Source organism: Scardinius erythrophthalmus (genome assembly GCF_964197995.2).
Source record: "Scardinius erythrophthalmus genome assembly, chromosome: 25".
In the NCBI taxonomy this organism is placed as follows: domain Eukaryota; kingdom Metazoa; phylum Chordata; class Actinopteri; order Cypriniformes; family Leuciscidae; genus Scardinius; species Scardinius erythrophthalmus.
This window is the reverse complement of record NC_138245.1, coordinates 9,928,241-9,951,124: the sequence shown is the minus strand read 5'-3', so window position 1 is coordinate 9,951,124 and position 22,884 is coordinate 9,928,241. Positions and strand designations below refer to the sequence as shown.

The following is a 22,884-nucleotide window of genomic DNA, read 5'->3' as shown; positions in this document are numbered from 1 at the left end:
CCATAATGTTCGAACGAAACAACAACAGCTTGCAAATAGACATTGCGAACTACAAAGTTGTCCGCGTCAGTCGCTTTGGTTACTATCAGACGGCTCTGGTTCATAGCTCTGGTTGCCATGGCAGCACGAGCGGAAACCAGGGACAACGCGGATATGACGCCATTGGCAGCGACAAAACGGAAATAAAGAAACGGGACGTTTCTCGAATTGAATTACAAATTTCTCCTGGTTTGAAAGTTGTTGGAAACAGTCGGGATAATGTAAGTACACAACAAAAAATATATATATAACATAGATATAGTGATTTTTGCTATTTTTAAAGCAAAAAAGTTACATATTGTGCCTTTAACAAAGGCACAAACTGTGTACATTGCTCTGCAGATTTTTTGCGAGTGGCACTTTCCTTTACACTATTGAAGATGCGGAGAACTTCCACGGTGAAAAGTGCTGTCTGTCGTGCCATTCGCAAAGTTTACCTGGTGCTCAAGCTGTTTTTAGGGTTTTTTGTGGTATTTCCAAGTCACTTAAGACCCAAGGTTGTAAAGTATTTTTTTTTTTTTTTTTGCCAACGCCAATATTATAATTTTTAATGAAGATCATGCAATAATGATCATGCCAATAAGTATGACTTACAGTATGTGTCCCTCAGGCTTCCCTAACGTGATTGGTGCCATAGACTGCACACATGTTCCAATTAAGGCCTCAATGAAGGGAATTTTGTTAACCGAAAGGGGGTTCACAATGTAAATGTGCAGGCAAGTTACTTTTATGATTCTTAATATTCCAGATTAGAAATATTATATCATATATAAAAAAAGGATTAGAATCAAAAAAGTATGTAGTGGACTGACTAAAATCTCTTAGATGGTGTGTGACTATTTTCCATATCACAAATGTGGAAGCAAAATGGCCAGGATCTGTGCATGACTCAAGAATTTTCAGAGAGTCACATTTATGCACATTATTTGAACGTGGTAAGGGAAAATATAAATATCAAGCTCACTGTATTATAAACACTTGCTGAACTTAACAGAACTGCATTTTTCCATTATACAGGTGATTATGACAGGATCCTGCTTGGAGACAGGGGCTATGCCTGCAGGCAGTATTTTATGACCCCATTCCCTGACCCAAACCCCGGACCACAAACCCGTTACAATGCAGCTCTAGCCAGGACAAGGGCACGCATTGAAATGACCTTTGGCCAACTAAAGGGAAGATTTCAGTGTCTGAAAAGCCTGAGGGTTGCACCTGACAGGGCCTGTGACATTATTGTTGCATGTGCCGTATTACACAACATTGCCACCATCAGAGAGGAGAGGACCCCTGTGGTGGAGGTGCAGCCTGATGATGACCTCCAGCCAGTGCACTTGGACCAACCTAGTGGCAGAGCTGCACAGGACAGAATTGTGGACCTCATTCTTTAGGGGGGTAAAAAAAAAAACCCTTTATTTTTTGTTTAATAAAAGACAAGACAAATATGCTTAGTTCCTTCAGTTTTATTTCAATTATTATTTGTAAAGAAAAGCCAGTGATCAAGTCATCTTTTGCCTGCAATAAGAGATATTATGCAAGGTCAGCAATAGTACTCTGTGTGAAATAATGTATTAGTAATGTAAACTCTGAAGTTCCTTTTGAAGCAACTATCTCTAGTGCCATTTTTTTCTTTAAGTTGTCAAGTTCTTTTTGTTTTTTCAAAATACTCTATTTTCTGTTGAAGACTCACTATTATATAGGGAACGGATATCACCCTGTGTCATTTGTGGGGGAGGGGGGCGGGGAGGACCTGTCAACACATGCCTCATGCAACAAAAATAAAAAGGAAAAGTACAACACTGCCCACCTCTGTATCTCCTCTTTGTGCTGACTCTTCTGTAGATGTGGACTCCTGCAACTCATATTGCAGTCAGAAATAATAGGTACACAAGTATAAATAAAGTTATTTATGAACTTACAGATACTTACTCTCCAAAAGAGTCATCTGAGAGGGTTTCTTCACTGTTCTGTGCAATGGAAACAAATGGGCATTACAAAGTGTTGCACTTTCTTCCCTTTCGATGTAAAAAGTTATAAAAAGTCCACTTACTGCACATGCTTCTGCCAGCACCCAGGAACAGGTAAAAGTGTTGGTGTATTATGTTTAACTGCACAAAAGAGGAAAACACAATGTCATTACAATGAAGTACACTGGGGGAAATTGTGATCAATAACTCATAATGGCATAGTATTTTTACATTAACTACATGCAGTGTTCACTTTCACAAGTCAAAGCAATTCATCACTTCTCAAGATTTAACAGTTGATACATATCCCCTTTTAAACCACCGCATGAACACCGTTATCTCTCAGATAACTCAATCCAGCATAACTAATCATAAACAACATGTGTGTTCAAAGAACCTAATTAGCCAGATCATGATAAGCAAGATGATATAATCTTGGATGTGTCATTTGATCTCGGATGTATTAAGCCACGTACGAAGAACGGACCTCAGGACTGCGTTGTTGTCGTGTCCAGGCGCAAGATGCTAAATAGGAAAAGGATCTACCGCCAGCAGTCGATTTTGATATTCTAGGTATTATCAACTGGCCGGAATTTTGAGATTGCAATAGGCGTGAAGGGCTATAATGTGTTAAGAGCTCGCTCAAGTACTGGGGAGCTAAACCATTTAGTGCTTTGTAAGTGATCAGCAATATTTAAAAACGTATCAGATGTTTAATAGGGAGCCAATGCAGTGTTGACAGAACTGGGCTAATATGGTCATACCTCCTGGTTCTGGTAAGAACTCGAGCTGCTGCGTTTTGGACCAGCTGTAGTTTGTTTATTAAGCGTGCAGGGCAACCACCCAGTAGAGCATTACAATAATCTAGCCTTGAGGTCATGAAGGCATGAACTAATTGTTCCGCATTTGTCAATGAGAGCATGACGTAATTTAGATATATTTTTTAAGATGGAAAAATGCAGTTTTACACATATGAGACACGTGACTTTAAAATAAAAGATTGGTATCAAAGAGCACACCCAGGTTCCTAACCGACGACGAAGACTAGACAGAGCAGCCATCAAGTGTTAGACAGTATTCTAGGTTATTATGTGAGGAATTTTTTTGTCCAATAATTAGAATCTCTCTTTTTCAGAATTTAGTAGTAGGAAATTACTAGTCATCCAGTTTTTTATATCAGCTATGCATTCCGTTAATTTTGTGAATTGGTAAGTTTCGTCAGGGAGTGAAGAAAAATAGAGCAGAGTATCACTGGCATAACAGTGAAAACTAATGCCATGCTTCCTAATGATATCTCCTAAGGGTAGCATGTACAGAGTGAACAGCAACAGTCCTATTACTGAGCCTTGTGGTACGCCATACTGAACTTTTGATTGATAAGACATCTCTTCATTTACTGCTACAAACTGATAATGGTCAGATAAGTATGATTTAAACCATGCTAATGCAATTCCACTAATGCCAACATAATTTTCTAGTCCATTTAAAAGAATGTTGTGGTCTCGAAGAACACGAGAACCAGACAAGTCCTCTGCTGCTCTGCAGAGACCCTTGGGCCAGCTTCAACTACCCTCACACAAAATGTTGGCATAATGGGTCCCAATCTTTAAACACTCCAGATTCTGACTTGTTTTGATGCAGCCTGGAATTTAACCACAACATGTTTGTTCATCTGTTCATCTCAGGAGAACTGGCCCTACTACTATTGAGCCTGGTTTCTCCTAAGTTTTTTTTTTTTTTTCATTTCTGTCACTGATGGAGTTTGGGTTCCTTGCCACTGTCACCTTTTGGCTTGCTTTTTTTGTGGGACACTTAATATTCGGCAATATTATTGACTTGAATGCACTGACATTATTGGATGAAAACTTAACTGAGCTAGATGATTACATTAATGTTTTCTCCAGAGCTGCTTTATTGATTAAATGAACTCATTTCATAATTGATGAATCAACACTGAACTGACTTCAACTGAACAATGACACTATTGTCTTATTTTTAGAGCTGCTTTACAGCTGAATTGAATTTTGTTTGCATCATTACTTTAAATCTGCTTTAACACAATCTGTATTGTATAAAGAGCCATTTAAATAAAGGTGACTTGACATGGTCAGCTGAAACATCTGAAAGTCTGTAAATTTTGCCAATAAACCTGATTTGCAATGGGGGCTGAATAATTTAGATTACAACTGTACCTAGAATATCAAAATCAACTTCAAAATACAAGCCTTTTTTGGAAAGCAGACACACTCAGTTTACATCTAGACTAAAAACACATCTCTTTCACCTGGCATACACAACACATCACATTTCTATGATTCACATCCGTTAAATGATTATTAGGCTGCATAAATTAGGTCAGCCAGAACTGGGGACACTTCCTATAACACCCGATGTACTTGTTCCATTGTCCAAAAAAAAAAAAAAAAAAAAAAAAAAAAAAAACCTTACACTAACACCCGAGGTTGCCATAGTCAGCCGTTTCTGGGCCGTATCCAGATCAGATGGTGGACCTTCACCTAGACACGACCACAACACATTCCTGAATGTAAGCAGAGATCCTGTCAACTAGACAATCAACTGTCCTTGTCGACAGACAGCCATCGGCACAGATCCTCAGCAGAGACGACGAGATCACTTTTTCTTGCCAACAGCCATATTGATGAAATTAACTAATTTAATAATTTGTCTTTACAATTAAACTGAATCAACACTGAACTGACTTCAGTTGAACAATGGCACTATTTTCTTTCTTAATTGCTGTACAGTCAAAATGAACTGTTTGCATCATTGAATCATTTTCCTGGTATCACTGCAAAGCTGCTTTGAAGCAATCTGTAGTGTATATAAAGCACTATATAAATAAAGGTGACTTGACAAACTATGTAATTGCAGAAAATAAAAAATCCCCACCACTAATGCCTGGCAGGGACAAACAAAGACAAGCAAGTTGATACACATGTCCCAGTGCTGAGTCTGTAAATTGTAAAGAACACTACTCAGCCAATCATATTGAAATACCAGAACTATGCAGATATGGACCAAATATTTTAAAATAGAGTATTCCATAATATTTATATTACTGATGGCATACAGTAGGAATTTAAGTCCTCAGATTCCTTTTTGCATGTTAAGTTGTTGGCTGTCACATTGTTTGTGTCTAATTGGGTTTTATGTGATGTACAGAAAAAGAAGAAAGTTAGACATCAGAATACCAACAGTGAGATGGAGAATTAACATTTTTTTGGTCAGACCAAAAAAAAAAAAAAGAAAAGCTTTGCTTCACAGCCATCATTCCATCGATCTGATAATAGCTCTTTAAGAACATCCCAGGAAAGAGGGAAATAATCTTGTTAAAGATGACAGATAAACCAATAAAATTCAAAACAGCAGAAATAATGAAAAGGTACTAAAATTTAATAATCTTAAAAGCCAGAACATCTTTTGACAGAAAAACACAGGAGGAAAAAGTTTTAGTACAATATATTTCAGTCTCGATAGGTATAGAAATCGATCGTTCCTTCCCCCACTTTTTACACTATAAAAGGCCTGTTTACTTCTGAAACAGTCTTTATGAAACAGAATGGCATGATATATGAGCTAGGAAAACCAAGTGACTGAAAACAAAATATTGTCACATTGGAAATGGGGCAGTACTTTCTGATGAGTGTGTCCATAGTTGTCAGCAAAACAATATTTATATACATGTTTGTCATCTATAGACATTTACACATTGTACCAAGAATGGAAGTACAACTTAAGAGAGGAAACAATTGAACTAGACATCATTTACAACATCTACACTTAAAGATGGTCATGCTGATAACTTGCTATTGAACATTGTCATCCTCCATGTCCTTGAACATGCAGTATTGCACAAATGAATACTGTTAACTCGGATTTCTCGTCCGGCTTTTTCAACAGATGAGGCCTTTTAAAAGCACAGAGTTCAAGAGTTAAAAAAAAAAAAAAAAAGTTTAAAAACACGTTTGTGGTAAAATTTCAGTGATTTTTTTCCTCTGTCTCAGTCAAGTTTCTGAACAGATGTATCCATGGGTTTTTAGAGGAAGCTGAAGGATCTTAAATATTGCCACCAGATTTTCAACATAAAGGGGAAAAAAGATAGCTCAAGAATCCCAAGCAATTGTGTCCTAAGATTCATTGTGTGGGAACTGAAAAGGTGGTTGATTTTCACTATTAATGTAAATATCAGCCGCAGTGATGTAAAACGTCCGGAAGATCAGGGAAATGTTGAGCTGGTCTCAGTTCTATTCAAATGGCTCATGGAAAATAGAGTTTTTCCTCAGATTTTTCTGCCAACATAAAGGGGAAATAAAAGAGTTGTGACTGGTTTTCTTGCTCGCTCTGTCCGGTGCTGCTTTGACTCAGTCAGCTGTTCCATTGAATCACTCATTGAGGATGGGAATGCTGGCATGATCCAAACAAGCTAACAGTTCATTACAGCATTCTGCACAGAGAGAGAGAGAGAGAGAGTGAGTGAGAGAGAGAGAGAGAGAGAGAGAGAGAGAGAGAGAGAGAGAGAGAGAGAGAGAGAGAGAGAGAGAGAGAGAGAGAGAGAGAGAGAGAGAGAAAAATCACAAATACACATTAAATCCTATTCTTCTATCCTATACTTTCATAAGGCCAACAAATTTTATTTTAACTGCTAAAGACTGAGCAACTGCTGCCCTCTAGTGGATAAGTTTGGTAAACAATCAATTTACTGAATATTTTTACAGAAACTGTACAAGCAAATATATTGATTCACATCATCAGACCCTACAATTACCGGTACACTTTGATAGAATGTTGCTTGATAAAACCTTTCTAGAACCAATCTTGCAAAAAGACTGGCTAATAAACACTCATGCACTTCAGAATGCTACAAGCAGAAAAACAGGCACTGCACTGAAACTCTACTTGCATCCGCTTTGGGCCGTGTGCAGTGGTGAATGCTGTAACCTTACGGCACCACAAGTATGCGGTTGTCGTGTGTGGTATGAAGCCTTACTGCTTTCAAATTTCTGAATACTGGGCAAATTATTTGGCCTGAGCAATAAATCAGTCTATGAAAAATAATGTAGGTGGGAGACTTTGACCGAACAGATGTACAACCCCATTTCCAGAAAAGTTGGTACATTTTGTAAAATGTAATAAAATCATTAATTCTCTGTAACCTTTATTTAACTGACAAAAGTACAAAGAAAATATTTCCAATGTCTTCACTGACCAACTTAAATGTATTATGTAAATATAAACAAATTTTGATTTTGATGGCTGCAATACCGCAAAAAAAGTTGCGACAGAGGCATGTGTACCACTGTGTCACATCACCTTTCCTTTTAATTACACTTTTTTGATTGTTTGGGAATTAAGGAAACTAATTGTTGCAATTTTGCAAGTGGAATTTTTGCCCAATCTCACCTGAAACAAGACAGCTGTTCAACAGCCTGTGGTCTTCTTAATCTGATTCTCCTTTTCATTATACATGATACGCCGATACATTTTCAATAGGAGACAGATCTGGACTGCAGACGGGCCAGTCAAGCGCATCCACTTTACTATGTAGTGTCTACGAAACCACTCAGTTTGCAGCACATGCAGAATGAGGGCTGGCATTGTCTTGCTTCCCAGGAAAGATGTCATCTTAATGGCAGTATAAGTATCTGTACAATCCCAATACGTCTCCACGTCAATGGCACCTTCACACATACGCAAGTCACTAGTGATGGGATGGTTGATACTGGGGCTCTGACGCAGTTTTCAAAGCACTATTGTATCACACATTGTACCGATAGTTGTCTCAAAATGACAATACCATGTGATTGATGACGTTTGAAGCTTTGAATTTTTGTATTTCAGACTTATTCACGTTGCAAAAGCACATCCCATTACCCTTGTGTTTGACTGTGCAATGACTTGGTTATGTGTATACACTAATTTGGGATTGAGTAGAATAGTTTTGAGTCAACTGAAACCTCAACACCAGACAGAAACAATGCAAGAATGCATGTCACACCTCTATTGCATTTAATCATGTTTTATAGCTGGGGTCTCAGAGACACTGAACAGAACATAAGGGTTAAACAGCTCATTCAAAATATTTTTCGCATACTTCTATATTTTATATTATTGATCAATATGTGAATCCGTTGACCAGGCTACATGACACGAGTTGTGGTCTCATTGGCAAATTCAAATTAAATTTAGATTAGATTAGATTAGATTACATAGAACTGTATTGATCCCAGATTCCACTCTTGTATGACACTGACTTCCGAAGCTTTGTTTGGTCACATCATGCTTTTTCAAACTGCATATCCTCTGCTCCGTGATGATTTGTTACACATGATACAGAAAACAAGTCTGACCACCAGATATCACTAATGCGTATTGTGTTAAAAGCTTTGAGTAATGAACCATTTTTCAGCACAATTTGATGAAAGCCTCAAATGCTTCAGAAAGCCTCGGTTTCCCATTACTACAAGTCACCCATACCGTTTTCAGTGATGCACCCCCATATCATGACAGAGGTTTCCTTTTGCACCTGTCACGGATGAAAGTCTGGATGGTCTTTTTCGTCTTTGGGACGGAGAACTCGAGCTGACATGTGAACTCATCTGACCACAGCACACATTTCCACTGTCTTTTGAATCATCTGAGATGAGCTCAGGCTCAGAAAATTCTGCAATATACTCATACATATTCATAGAATTGATGTATAGCTTTCTTGCATAACAGAGATTCAAGCGGCAGACTATTTAGTGACAACGGTTTTCCAAAGTTCTTCCCATGTGGCTATATTTAAAGGGATAGTTCACCCAAAATTTCTAATTCTGTTATCATTTACTCACCCCCAAGATGTTCCAAACATGTATGAATTTCTTTCTGCTGCTGAACACAAATATATTTTGAATAATTTGGGCAACCAAATAAAAATTTTAGGGCTGCTCCCTAATAGTCGACTAACCGTTAGTCGACTAGAAGAGGCTTGGTCGACTAAGATTTTCTTAGTCGGTTAGTCGCAGAATAAAAAAAAAATAAAAAATCCACAGGAAGTGGCAAAATCACGTAGGCTGTAACAGACAGATTGTTAACAGTATGAAATCCAAACATTCGCCACTCATTCATCGACCTCAAATATGGCGTATCACTTGAAACATAGTTTTAGTAGTAGCAACTTTACAACTCCGCTCGGTCTAATGCTAACCTAGATAAATGTGTGCTATTATTAGGCGCATATTTAAGTGCTTGTGTGGAGAGCGTGCATGACATACAGGTGCTGGTACAATCACTTGCATTTCACTTAAAACACAACATTTTTGGTCATACAGATAAGAGTAATGCAAACTGTAAAGGGTCTACTTTTATTTTTTTTAAACTCACAACAAAATGTTGTGCTTTTGTAAAATAAAAGCGCATCACATAAATGTACCGAAACTCAGCGTATACTTGCCTCACAGACATGAGAAATATATATAGGAAGCTTGAAATGTCTATTTGAATTTGAATGAACAGATTCAAATGGAAAATAAATATTCTCAGATTATGTAATCCGTATGAAACGTGCCGTGTCCACTACAACAGATATGATGAGTTAGCATCATTGTTAATCTCTGCATCTGAAAACACAGAAAACATTACCAATAAATTATTAAAATGTTTAGACAGTCTCCTCCTGTTCTTTTCACGACACATTCATGATCATTACATTTCCCAGTGCGTTATGGCAAGCTTTATGTGTGCATATGAGATGTATTTTATATAGACAATTAAAGGTACATTATTACAATTTATGGCTTATTAATAGCGGCGCATCTTGGACGGCGAGAAGAGTTGAAATCAGGTCAACTTTATGTTAATTAGCTATGACACGGTTCGGCGGCAACCAATCGGAATGTAGAAGTCCTCCGCTTGAGAGGATTCCAGAGAACGCAGTCAAGTAAACTTTGGTTCCGACCACATTAGTTCCCAAGCAAAATAGAGGAGAGGTTGATCATGTGAATTTGATAAGGCACGCAACACTATTTATAGGCAACATTTTCACGCTAGAATGCAGTGGGAATGCAAATAAGATTAGCACTTAACCATGAACACAAAAAACACACCACATTGGGTCTCACACATTCAAAGGTCTCATACATTCAACAGAGGCCTTTACCTACACAGAATGAGATTTCTCTGGATTCCCTAAATCTTTCCACAATATTATGTATGGTAGATGCTGAAAGACCTTTCATTGAAAGAATCTTTCATTGAAAATGTGTTTTTTGAATTGTTTGACAATTCTCTCACAATATTTGGCACAAAGTGGTGAGCCACGACCCATCTTTGCTAGCAAAGACTGAGATGCTCATTTTATACCCAATCACAATACCATCGCCTATTACCAATTCACCTATTGTGGACGGTTTCAAAACTTCAAAGTTGGGGGCGCTGCTGAGCAACCAATGGAGTAGGATGTGTGTTTAGAGGCTCCCGCAGATATTCGACTAAATTGTTATTTATCAGTGTTTTTTTGGGGGGAAAATCTTTTAAAACAGATACCCAAGTGAATTCCGTGCTTGTTAGCATTCAGTTTGAAAGAGTTACAATGTCTGGAAGGAACACTAAACTTCGTGCTACAACCCAGCAGCAGAGGCCTGATTCACAGGTGACACCCTCGGTTGCGGGTGGTTCGTCTCCGCCTCGCGACTCGACCTCGCCCAGACCTGACGCTCAAGCTAAGGTTACAGATGCGGACGCCTTGAAGCTCGAACTGCTAACGTGTCAGACAAGATATTGCGGAGATTTTTAAAACCGAACTCCGAGCGGCACTGGGAGACGACCTATCTACAATCAGAGCGGACTTGCAAGCCGTGAAAACCCAGCTGGCAAATGATAAAGCAGCTGCGGATGCTGAGTTGGCCTTACTCAAAGGTACTGTGGGTGAGGTGGAGGTATCCCTTTCGTCATGTACTGACGACATCGTTGATCTGAAGTGCAAATATGAACGCTTAATTTCCGATTTTTCCAAGTTGGAGAATAAGTGTGAGGACCTCGAATCCAGATCAAGCCGCCAAAACATAAGAATCGTTGGTGTTTCTGAAGACACGGTTGTCAACACTACCGCGGTCGCCGTCCTGCTAAAGGACGTACTGAAGTTGGATAAAGAGCCGCTATTAGACCGAGCACACAGATCAGCCCAGCCGCGGCCCAGACCAGATGAGCGACCTCGTCCCATTATCGCCAGATTCCATTACTACACTGATTGTGCAGAAGTTTTGCGACGCGCAAGAGAGGGTCAACGGTTCGGTGCGGGGAACGTGAGGATTAGCATTTTCCCCGATCATACTGCCAAGGTGGCCCGAGCCAGGGCTGCCTTCAACGAAGTTAGGAAGCACCTGCGAGGCGTTGAGGGGGTCCGCTATGGTCTTTTCTACCCGGCCCGGCTGCGGATCACCTATGGAGGTGTGGAAAAGGACTTTGTTTCAGCGGACGATGCAAAAGCTTATATCGAGAAGATGAACATTGGGTAATATTTACAAGTGGCATCTTACAGTTATATCATGCCTTCAGTTTACATTCGAATATTGTTTACATCCTGTGTTTATATATTTAACGTTAGGTTAGGCCTATTTATCTGTTAACTTGAGATTCCTTCATCTCTCCTTATAATTTTTTTGGTGAATTTAAATCGAGTTGTAATAACGCTCCACTTTAGCTCAATGTTATGTTTATAATATAAGTTTAGTTACGATGAGCAAAGGGCTTATATTTCCTCTTTACAATTTAAATTAGGCCTAGTTAGCAAACGCACTTGATTCATATCTTATTACTGTTAGATCGACCCGTTATGGGGTATATCAGTATTAGCTGAGCCTTAATGCCAATTGATTCTGTGGGAGTGTCTCTTAGGTTTAGCTTAAGTGATTCTCCGAGTTGTCACTGTTGTGGCGACAGTTTTCCCTGTTTTGCACTGCTGTCTCCCTTATGGAGACTTTGTTTTGGTGTATGTGGGTACATTGGGTTATGTATGTGCATGGGTGGGAATTTGGGGAGGTCACTCACCCTGGCTTTCTGGTTTTCTTATTTATTCTAAATGTGTTCTGCTAATGTTAATTTGAATCCTAATACGGGCAAGCCAATTCGTTTTCTCACTTGGAATATACGAGGTATGAGCAATCCTGTTAAAAGATCCAGGGTTTTTACCCATCTGAAGCGGCTTAGCGCTGACATTGTGTTTTTGCAGGAAACCCATCTTAGACTTAAAGGGGTCATATAATGGTACATGCACTTTTACAAGTTGATTGTACTGAAATGTGTGTTGGCAGTGCCTGTACACAACCATCATAAAATGATAAAAATCCATCCAGTGGTTTTTTTTTAATCTCCTTATATGTTTGAACCTCTCTGAAATCAAGCCGTTCGACCGTGTGACGTCACACGGTCGGACGCCCCTCCCACGATTGTGATTGACAGCTGCAGCGTTTCAACACACACCCGCCCTCGCTCATGAGCGAGCTGTCAATCATAGTCCGCGCGTCATTGTTGATACCCTCACTGGAGCGCTGTCTATGACCATAATGGCGTCTGCGATTGTTCTTCGGTGTAATAAGGAACACAGCAGTCATTTGAATGTTCCTAAATCTGAGCCATTGAAGATGCAGTGGCTGAGTTTTGTTTTTGAAGCGATATGCCCAAAGGATTCCCTCACGGGGATTCCCCACGATCGTCTGTGCTTTCCTGTTTGCGTGAATCATTTCACATCAGACAGCGTTACAAACGAGAAAAAACGGATCGGTACCAACGTGTTACTGCTGAACCTCCAGAAGATGTGAGTGTAATGTTTTATTAACCTTTATATTAGTATTTATATTAATCTTTGCAAATTTGCAAACCTTGCTGCACGCTTCATGATGAATGCATCTAAGGTTTACACTCCGGGTACATTACGGCATGTTTTCTATGTACGACGTTCTCAATATAATTCATAATCCCACGTTTATAATGAACAACGCGTGGTTATTGTGTTAGAATTGGTGTACGCACAGAACAGAGGGGCGGGGTGAGCAAAGCTCATTATCATTTAAAGCTGTATGCACTGAAACGGCGTGCTGAAAACAGAGCTGTTTTTGAGCAGGTAAAATTAGTGTTTTCTTACAATACTAATGAGAATTTTTAATTAAAGTATATTACTAACTTTTAATTTAGACCCTAAAGAATCATATTAGCTTGTACAAAAATGGCATTATATGACCCCTTTAAGGACCATCATAGGCTCCGGTCTTCCTGGATAGGTCAGATCCACCATTCCAATTTTAACTCCAAAGCCAGAGGAGTTGCTATTTTAATTGGTAAAAAAGTTACATTTCTATCTAGTGAGGTTATCGCAGATAAAAATGGCAGATATCTCATAGTGGCAGGTACATTAATGCAGATCAAGGTGTTGCTTGTCAACGTTTATGCACCTAATTTTGATGATGTTGATTTTGCCAATAGACTACTTAGCAGCATACCTCATTTAAACACCCATTTGTTAATTTTTGGAGGTGATCTGAATTGTGTGTTTGACCCAGTGTTGGACAGATCTAGTCCCCGCACAATGTCCCATGTCCCAATCAGCTATGTCCAAATCCTTCGCTGATTTCATGACTCAGAGTGGTTTGGTGGATCCTTGGAGGCATCGTAATCCCTCAGCCAAAAAGTTTTCTTTCTTCTCCCAGGTACATCAGTCTTACTCAAGAATTGATTACTTTTTTATAGATAACAGTATTAATCGTTGTTGTTTCTACTGATTATTCAGCCATTCTAATATCCGATCATGCTCCATTGTTTCTTGATGTTCAATTATCCATACATAAATATTCTGCACCGCTTTGGAGACTAAATTCTTTATTACTGGCAGATAAAACATTTTGTGATTTTATTTCCAATTATATTGCTGAGTTTCTCTCTTTTAATCAGAATGAGGCTACATCATATTCACTGCTTTGGGAGTCATTGAAAGCATTTCTCAGGGGACAGATTATCTCGTACTCCTCCTACTCCAATAAAAAACATAAAACAAGGCTGTCAGAACTTTTGTTAGCTATCGGTAACCTTGATCAAGAATGTGCATCTGACCCTTCCCCAGAGCTATTTAAGAAGCGTCTTGATCTCCAGACAGAGTTCGATCTAATTTCATCTAAAAGTGCAGAGCGAATGTTATTATTAACTCGTGGTACTTTTTATGAACACGGTGATAAAGCTAATCGGTTATTGGCACACCAGTTAAAATGGCAATCCACCTCACGTCTCATACCCCAAATTAAGAATTCTTCTGGTATACCTGTTACAGATCCTAAGGAAATTAATGGGTCGTTTAGGTTATTCTACTCTGCACTGTACAAATCAGAATTTCCGACAAATACCACCAAGATTAATCAGTTTCTGGATAACCTTGAAAATCCTACTATTGATTGTGTTCGTGTGAGGGAATTGGATGCTCCTCTTTCCTTGGAAGAATTACTGCTTCCTATCAAAGCAATGCAGTCAAATAAAGCCCCTGGTCCTGATGGATTTACAGTAGAGTTTTTTTTAAGAAATTTGGTGATAAATTGGCCCCTTTACTTTTGCAGATATATAATGAATCTTTGGAAAACGGTTTGCTACCTCCCACACTTACTCAAGCATCAATATCTCTTCTCTTAAAGCCTGACAAGATCCTAACCTCTGTGGCTCTTATAGACCACTTTCCTTACTAAATGTTGATGTTAAGGTATTGGCTAAAACTATTGCTCTTCGTTTGGAAAAGGTTTTGCCTAGTATTATTTCTGAAGAACAGAATGACTTTATTAAAGGACGCCATTTATTTTATAATATTCGTACTTTATTAAACAATTTATTCGGCCCAAACACAGATTTACCTGAGCTTGTAATATCATTAGATGCTGAGAAGGCATTTGACAGGGTAGAGTGGGGATATTTATTAGCCGTATTAAAAAAATTTGGCTTTGGAGATAAATTTATAAATTGGGTGAGATTATTATATACATCACCACAAGCTTGTGTTCAAACAAATGACATCCGCTCTAAATATTTTCCATTAGAGCGAGGGACAAATACCACCAAGGGTTGTCCCGTCACCATCTTTGTTCGCCTTGGCTATTGAACCGCTCTCCATTATGTTACGATCCTCCACCTGTTTTAAAGGTGTTTTTCGCAATGACATTGAACATCGTTTATCTTTATATGCGGACGATTTATTGTTATATGTATCCGACCCAGCATCCTGTCTTCCTACCATTTTGTCCATTCTTAAAACATTTAGTTATTTTTCTGGATATAAACTTAATTTACAAAAGAGCGAATGTTATCCCATTCATACAGCATCAGTCACTCTGGCTTCAAATATCTCGGTATTAATGTGACATGGACATTTTCCGGTCTTCTCTCTGCTAACTTTTCCCCACTTTTTGCTAAAATTAAAACTGATCTCCAGAGATGGAATAATCTACCTCTTTCCCTTATTGGAAAGATCAATGTTATTAAAATGAATGTTTTACCTAAATTTCTTTTTTTGTTTCAATCAATTCCTCTATTTTTACCTAAATATTTCTTTGACTCCTTAGACAAAATGATAAGTTCCTTTATATGGTGTGCAAAGCCTTCACGGGTCTGCGGGTCATTACTTCAGCAATGTAAGTTTGGTGGTGGTCTTGCTCTACCGAACTTCCAATTTTACTACTGGGCTATTCATATTCTTAACATACGATGCTGGAATGAGTTTCCTTATTTACCTTGGTGCAAACTGGAAGCCCTTTCTTGCTGTCCGAAATCCTCTATATTTGCCCTCATACACTCCTCTCTTCCAACCAAAATCTCGCTGTATGTTAAAAACCCTGTGGTGCTTAACACTTTAAAAGTTTGGTATCAATTCAGCAAACATTTCATCTCCAGTTGGTCCACTGTGTAGGAATCATTTGTTCCCTCCCTCATCTCTTGATTCTACTTTTTTAAATATGGCTTAACAAAGGTATACTTTGTTTTGCTGATTTGTATTCCAATGGTATCTTTGGAAGTTTCACCAATGTGTCATCATTGTATGGATTAAGTTCGGCACTTTGTTTCAAAAAGTTTTTCTAATTTTCCTTCTTACCTCCTCAACAACCATGGGATAGATTGCTTGACTTTAAGCCACAACAAAGAGGGATTGTTTCAGAAATGTATAACTGTATTCTGGATCTTTGTAACTACACAAACTCAAAAACAAAGACTGCTTGGGAGGAGGAACTGGGACAACAATTCAGTGAGGAGTGGTGGCAAGAGGTCATTGATAGACTGAGTACTGTATCATCTTGTGCACGTCTTGTACTGATTCATTTCAAGGTTGTACACAGGGTCCATTTCTCCAAAGCAAGATTATCTGCAATTTTCCCTGGAGTAGAGGATAAATGTGAACGATGTCTTAACCCATGTTGTCATTTGAGCCACATGTTTTTTCTTTGTCCATGGTTACACAACTTTTGGTCTGTTTTTTTTTTTCAATTTCAATTATAATAGGAATACACCTTCAACCTTGCCCTTTAATTGCTATTTTTGGGACCCCAGACAAACTGAATCGAGACCCCTCGATTCAGTTTTCAACAAAAATATGTTGCAAAAAAAAAAAAACTTCAAAGTTCAACTAGGATATTCTAAAATCTTTTCAATTTTATTTTGCCTCTGTCCCAACGTCTTTGGAGAGTTGCAGCCATCAAACTCAAAATTTGTTTAAAAATACAATTTGGTCAGAGAAAAAATTGGAAATCTTTAATTTGTACTTTTGTCAGTTAAATAAAGGTTCAAGAATTAAAAAGAATTAACAAACCACAGATTCATGATTAATGCATTTTACAAAATGTCCCAACTTCTAGAAATGGGGTTGTACATTAATAAATGAATGACGTAAGTGACATGACAGACCTGGCTCAGTGCTGCTGGCTCTACAGGACGACACAATTGGATTTCTTTTTTGCTTTCTTCTTTTCCACCGGTGTTTTCCTGTTAATTTGTCTGACCAAGTCATAGAAGATCTGCAATGTGCAAAAAATACATTCATGATGTACTCAATACGAACATGAAACTACTGGAATATGTTCTGAATGGGGGACATATTAAGCAAGTATATGAAACATGCTCACATCAAGGACGTTAATCTTTGATTTGGCAGAGGACTCTAGAAAGGCACAGTTGTTCCACTGCCGGGCCAGATTTTGCCCCTGTTCTTTCCCCACCACCCTCTCGTCCTCCAGATCACACTTATTACCCACCAGGATCATCGGCACCTAAAGTCAGAGAGGAGGAGTGAAAAAATAAATCAGATACACAATGGCAATTATGTGGATCTATCATTCAGCCATAGACACTAAACAGTCAGGCAACATTTATGAAAACATTGTAGTTTTGTGACATTTTTAGTCTGCTTATTAGACCGGCGAAGATGAAGAAAGCCAAAAGTTACATCACTAATGTAATGAACCCACCAGTGAACTACTTGTGCAATATCTGTAACACAAGGTATATTCTCAATTTTATAGTTGAAGCTGTCTGTCACAACAGTAAAGTCAGACATGGTTTACATGTGCTAACATACATATCATTTAGCAATGTTTAACAATCACATATGTATCATTTCAGACTGGAATATTTCCAAATAAAATGAAAATTGCAAAAATAATACCATTATATAAAAATGGAAACAAGCACATCTTCACAAACTATAGACCTGTCTCTCTGCTACCTCAGTTTTCAAAAATCTTAGAGAAACTATTTAATGACAGATTAGGCAAGGCAAGGCAAGGCAAGTTTATTTATATAGCACATTTCATACACAATGGCAATTCAAAGTGCTTTACATAGAAGAAATTAAAATAATAAAAAGAAATAAGAATAATTAAAACAGTTTAGAAAAATATAAGTTTTGAGTCTGGATTTGAATGTGACTAGAGTAGGAGCACATTTGATCTCCTCTGGAAGCTGTTCCAGCCGCGGCTGGCATAATAGCTAAAAGCAGATTCGCCATGCTTAGAGTGAACCCTTGGTATTTCTATCTGATATGATCCTAATGATCTGAGTGATCTGCTGGGTTTATATTCAGTGAGCATATCTGCAATATATTGAGGTCCTAGGCCATTGAATGATTTATATACCAGTAATAATACTTTAAAATCAATCCTAAATCTAACTGGGAGCCAGTGTAAAGACCTAAGGACTGGTGTGATATGTTCATATTTTCTGGTTCTTCTCAGAATCCTGGCGGCAGCGTTCTGTATGAGCTGCAACTGTCTTATGGTCTTTTTGGGAAGGCCAGTGAGGAGTCCATTACAATAATCCACCCTGCTGGTGATGAAAGCATGCACAAGTTTCTCTAAGTCTTGTCTGGAAACAAAGCATCTTATTCTTGCAATATTTTTCAGATGATAGTATGCTGATTTAGTTATTGCTTTGACATGACTACTGAAACTAAGCTCTGACTCTAGTGTCACACCAAGATTCCTGACTTGATGTTTAGTTGTTTGACCCCTAGAGTGAAGGTATGTGTTTACCTTGAGAACTTCATCTTTGTTTCCAAACACAATGACTTCAGTTTTGTCTTTGTTTAACTGAAGAAAGTTTTGACACATCTAACTGTTGACTTCGTCAATGCATTGGCACAGGGAGTCAATGGGGCTGTAATGGTTAGGCGATAGGGCTAAGTAGAGCTGTGTGTCGTCTGCATAGCTGTGGTAAGCAATTTGGTTCTTTCTCATTATTTGGCTCATTGGGAGCATATACAGGTTGAACAGGAGTGGCGCAAGAATTGAGCCTTGAAGGACTCCGTATGTCATGGATGTCCACTCAGACTTATGGTCTCCTATACTCGCATAATAACCTCTCCCATCCAAGTATGACCTGAACCATTTTTGGACTATCCCAGAAAGCCCCACCCAGTTTTCCAGCCTGTCAAGAAGTATGTTATGATCGACAGTGTCAAATGCAGCACTGAGGTCGAGTAGTACCAGCACTGATAATTTGCCTGAATCAGTATTTAAGCGAATATCGTTTATCATCTTTATGAGTGCTGTCTCTGTGCTGTTGTGCGGTCGGGAACCAGATTGAAAATTGTCAAAGGATCCATTCAAGCTCAAGAATTTGTTCAGCTGATTGAAGACAACTTTTTCAATGATCTTGCCTATGAAAGGAAGATTTGAGATCGGTCTATAGTTGCTTAATATGGTCTTATCCAGATTGCTCTTTTTCAGGAGGGGCTTGACAACTGCAGTTTTCAGGGAGTTTGGAAAACTCCCAGAGAGAAATGAGGCATTTACCACTTCTAGAAGATCTGCTTCTAAACTGTTTAATGCACTTTTGAAAAAAATATGTGGGAAGTGTGTCAAGGGCGCAGGTTGATGTTTTAAGGTGCTGTATGGTTTCTTCCAAAATTTTGCCATCAATTTCTTTGAAATCAGACATAGTAACTACTTTCTCAGGTGGTCTGATCTGTCTGACCCCAGCGCAACTCAACCTTTCTGATATTATTGATTTTCTCAGAGAAGAAAGAAGCAAACTCACTGCACTTGTTGTCTGAGAGCATTTCACTGGGAATCTGGCTTGGGGAGTTTGTCAGTCTCTCTACAGTAGCAAAAAGAGTGCGTGTGTTGTTTAAATTGCTGTTTATAATATTTGAGAAGAAAGTCTGTCTAGCTTTGCCTAGTTCCATATTGAAAGCATGAAGGCTGTCTTTGTAGATGTTATAATGGACTACAAGTTTAGTCTTCCACCACATGCGCTCTGCTTTTCTGCATTGTCTTTTCATATTTTGCACTGCTGTTGAGTTTCTCCAAGATGCTTTTTGTCTGCCACTCTTCTTCTTGACTTTCACAGGAGCAATATCGATTACACTTTTAACTTTTGAGTTAAAAGAATCAAGGAGAAAATCAACAGAGTCCGCAGATATGCTTGGTGTTAAGGATATAGCCTTCATAAATAGTACACTAGTGTTCTCATTTAAGCATCTCTTCTTGACAGACACAGATCTAGCTTCAGTGGCAGGAGAGATCAATATATCAAAGAAAATACAGAAATCAGACAGTGCTACATCCTTAATAACAATCAGTGAAATGTTTAGACCCTTACTGATAAGTAAATCTAGAGTGTGTCCACGATTGTGTGTGGGTCCATGTACATGCTGAGTCAGATCAAAAGTTTTTAAAACAGTTTTGATTTCTTTTGCCATATTGTTTTCTGCACCATCTATGTGGATGTTAAAATCTCCAGCAATGGCAAAACAGTCAAACTCTGAGGTAATAGTTGATAACAGTTCTGTAAATTCCTCAGCAAAGACTGGAGAGTATTTTGGAGGCCTGTAAATAATGATAAGTAAAATGCGTGGAGCACCTTTTAACACAATACCCAGATATTCGAAAGAAGGGTAATTCCCAAATGATATTTGCTTACATTGATAGATATCTTTAAAAAGAGCAGCTAGACCCCCACCTCTCTTAACAGCTCTGCAGACACTCATAAAAGTAAAGTTAGGAGGGGCTGCTTCATTGAGGATTGTTGCACTGCAGCTGTCTTCTAGCCAGGTTTCATTTAGAAACAAAGTCGAAGTTGTTTGTGGTTATTAAGTCGTTGACTAGAAGTGATTTATTTTTAAGTGAACGAATGTTTAAAAGTGCTAACTTAACAGTCTTACTTTTTGTCCCCACATCAATCTTAGTTTGACGTGTAATAAGCACCAGATTAGTTGGGTTTGCTGTACGGCTATTGAAGGCCTTAGACTTTCTATCTTGTAATAGAACAGCAATAGAGAAAGATACAGGCACACTGGGTTCCCGCTTGTTCTGTAAACATTTGAGAAAGTTACTGTTATCATAGCGGGGACCCAACACACATCACTGAGAGCTGGTATCAGTTGTTTTTGGTTCACCTCGAGCAGATGGAGGAGGAAATTAGAAAAATTTAGACAAACATGACATAATAAATGAAAGTCAGTATGGTTTTAGAGCAAAGAGGTCGGCATCAATGGCCTTAATTGAAGCTGTGGAAGAAATTACAAACACCCTAGATAAAAAAAAAAAAAAAAAAAAAAAAAAAAAATGCAGTTGGAATATTTATTGATTTAAAGAAAGCCTTTGATACACTTAATCATTCAATTTTACTCAATAAACTAGAAAAATATGGCATTAGGGGAGTGGCTTTGAACTGGATCAAGTGTTACTTAACTGAGAGACAACAGTTTGTGAAGTTGGGCGAGTTTACGTCACAATGTCTGGGCATTGCTTGTGGGGTCCCTCAAGGATCAGTATTAGGTCCTAAATTATTTAATTTATATATAAAATACATATTTTTGTGTATCTAAATTATTGAAATTGATATTATTTGCTGATGATACCAATATATTCTATTCTTGTGATAATTATAATACACTTATAAAGATAGTAAATAAAGAATTAGTTAAACTAAAAATATGGATGGATATTAATAAATTATCTTTGAATTTAAATAAAACAAAGGTAATGATGTTTGTTAATTACAAAGAAAACAGAAATATTAAAGGAATAGTTCACTTTAAAATGAAAATTCTGTCATCATATACTCACCCTCATGTTGTTTCAAACCTGTATGAATTTCTTTCTTCTGCTGAACACAAAGGAAGATATTTAGAAGAATGTCAGTAACCAGACAGTTTCTGAGTCCCATTGACTTCTATGGTATATTTTTTTCCTACTATGAAAGTCAATGGGACCCAGAACCTGCCTGGTTACTCTAAATATATTCCTTTCTGTTTGTTACGACCCTAAGGGATATGTGTTTGGTTTGGGGTGTTTTTTGTTTTTCCCTATTTAACTTATTGTATAGAAATTTGGGGGAATAACTAAAAAAGTTCACTACACACCCTCTTCTTACTCCAAAAACGAGCAGTTAGAATCATACACAAGGTGGGATATTTTGATCACACAAACATATTTCTGCAATCTAAAATTTTAAAACTGCTCAATTCTTGTATAAAGCCAACAAAAATGATCTGCCGGGTAACATTCAAAAGTTCTTTATAGGAAGAGAAGGGGGCTATAACGCGAGGGGATGTGGTAACTTTAAAGTCCAGGTGGTGAGAACCACCAGGAAAAGCTTTTGTGTGTCTGTGTGTGGTGTCAGACTTTGGAATGGTTTGGGGATACAGCTCAAGCAATGCCCAAATATTCACCAATTCAAATAAAAATTCAAAGAAACGATGTTGACAAAATATAAGGCTGAGTGAGGGATCTTGGTGTTCTTGTGTTTGTGATTAGGGGTAGCTGGTTATTGTAAAATAACGGAAGTAGTGATGATTATAAACGGTTCTTATTATTTATTTTGATATTGTAAATGGTGACAATTACAATAGAGCGGGATATGTATACATAGCTGAGTAAATAATGATAATGATTATTATTATATATTATTGATATTACTGTTGTTATTGTAAAACTGTGATTAAACAATATGCTAGGATATGGTTATATTTTATATATGATGTGATTATCATAAATATCGGGACATATTTGAATGTTTACGATAATGAGGATTATCATATAGCATTATTGTGATTATTGAGACAGCATAATGTAACTGTAAGAAACTATAATATCAAATAAATATCAAAACAAGTAAATTATTATTAATTTAACTGTTAATGGCAGCGGCTATATGGGAAGGAATTGGGGGTGGGAGCAAATAAGTTATACTTCTTTCCACTCCCTTTCGAGCAACATATATATATATATATATATATATATATATATATATATATATATATATATATATATATATATATATATATATATTATATTTCACAGAACAAGCCAGAACCATATATCGATAAGACACCATCGGGTCTGAACATATATAGAGAGATCTC

General features: G+C 37.8%; 1 protein-coding gene across 2 annotated transcripts in view; it reads right to left on the bottom strand.

Moving 5' to 3' along the window:
* Positions 1-1,486: 1,486 nt before the first annotated feature.
* Positions 1,487-22,884, bottom strand: part of rap1ab (RAP1A, member of RAS oncogene family b) — a 73,103-nt gene continuing 51,705 nt past the window's right edge. Inside the window, exons 6-10 of one of the 2 annotated variants that reach the window (XR_014029453.1) lie at positions 17,144-17,287; positions 16,926-17,035; positions 2,087-2,144; positions 1,844-2,003; positions 1,487-1,551 (exon numbers count right to left, since the gene is read on the bottom strand). Coding sequence is in view for 1 of the 2 variants with exons in the window: in XM_081357174.1 (XP_081213300.1) it covers positions 16,946-17,035; positions 17,144-17,287 (234 nt within the window). In the remaining variant the exon portion in view is untranslated. Of the gene's footprint in view, positions 1,552-1,843; positions 2,004-2,086; positions 2,145-5,396; positions 6,469-16,925; positions 17,036-17,143; positions 17,288-22,884 lie in introns of those variants that run through there. The other variant, XM_081357174.1, reaches the window with a different exon arrangement.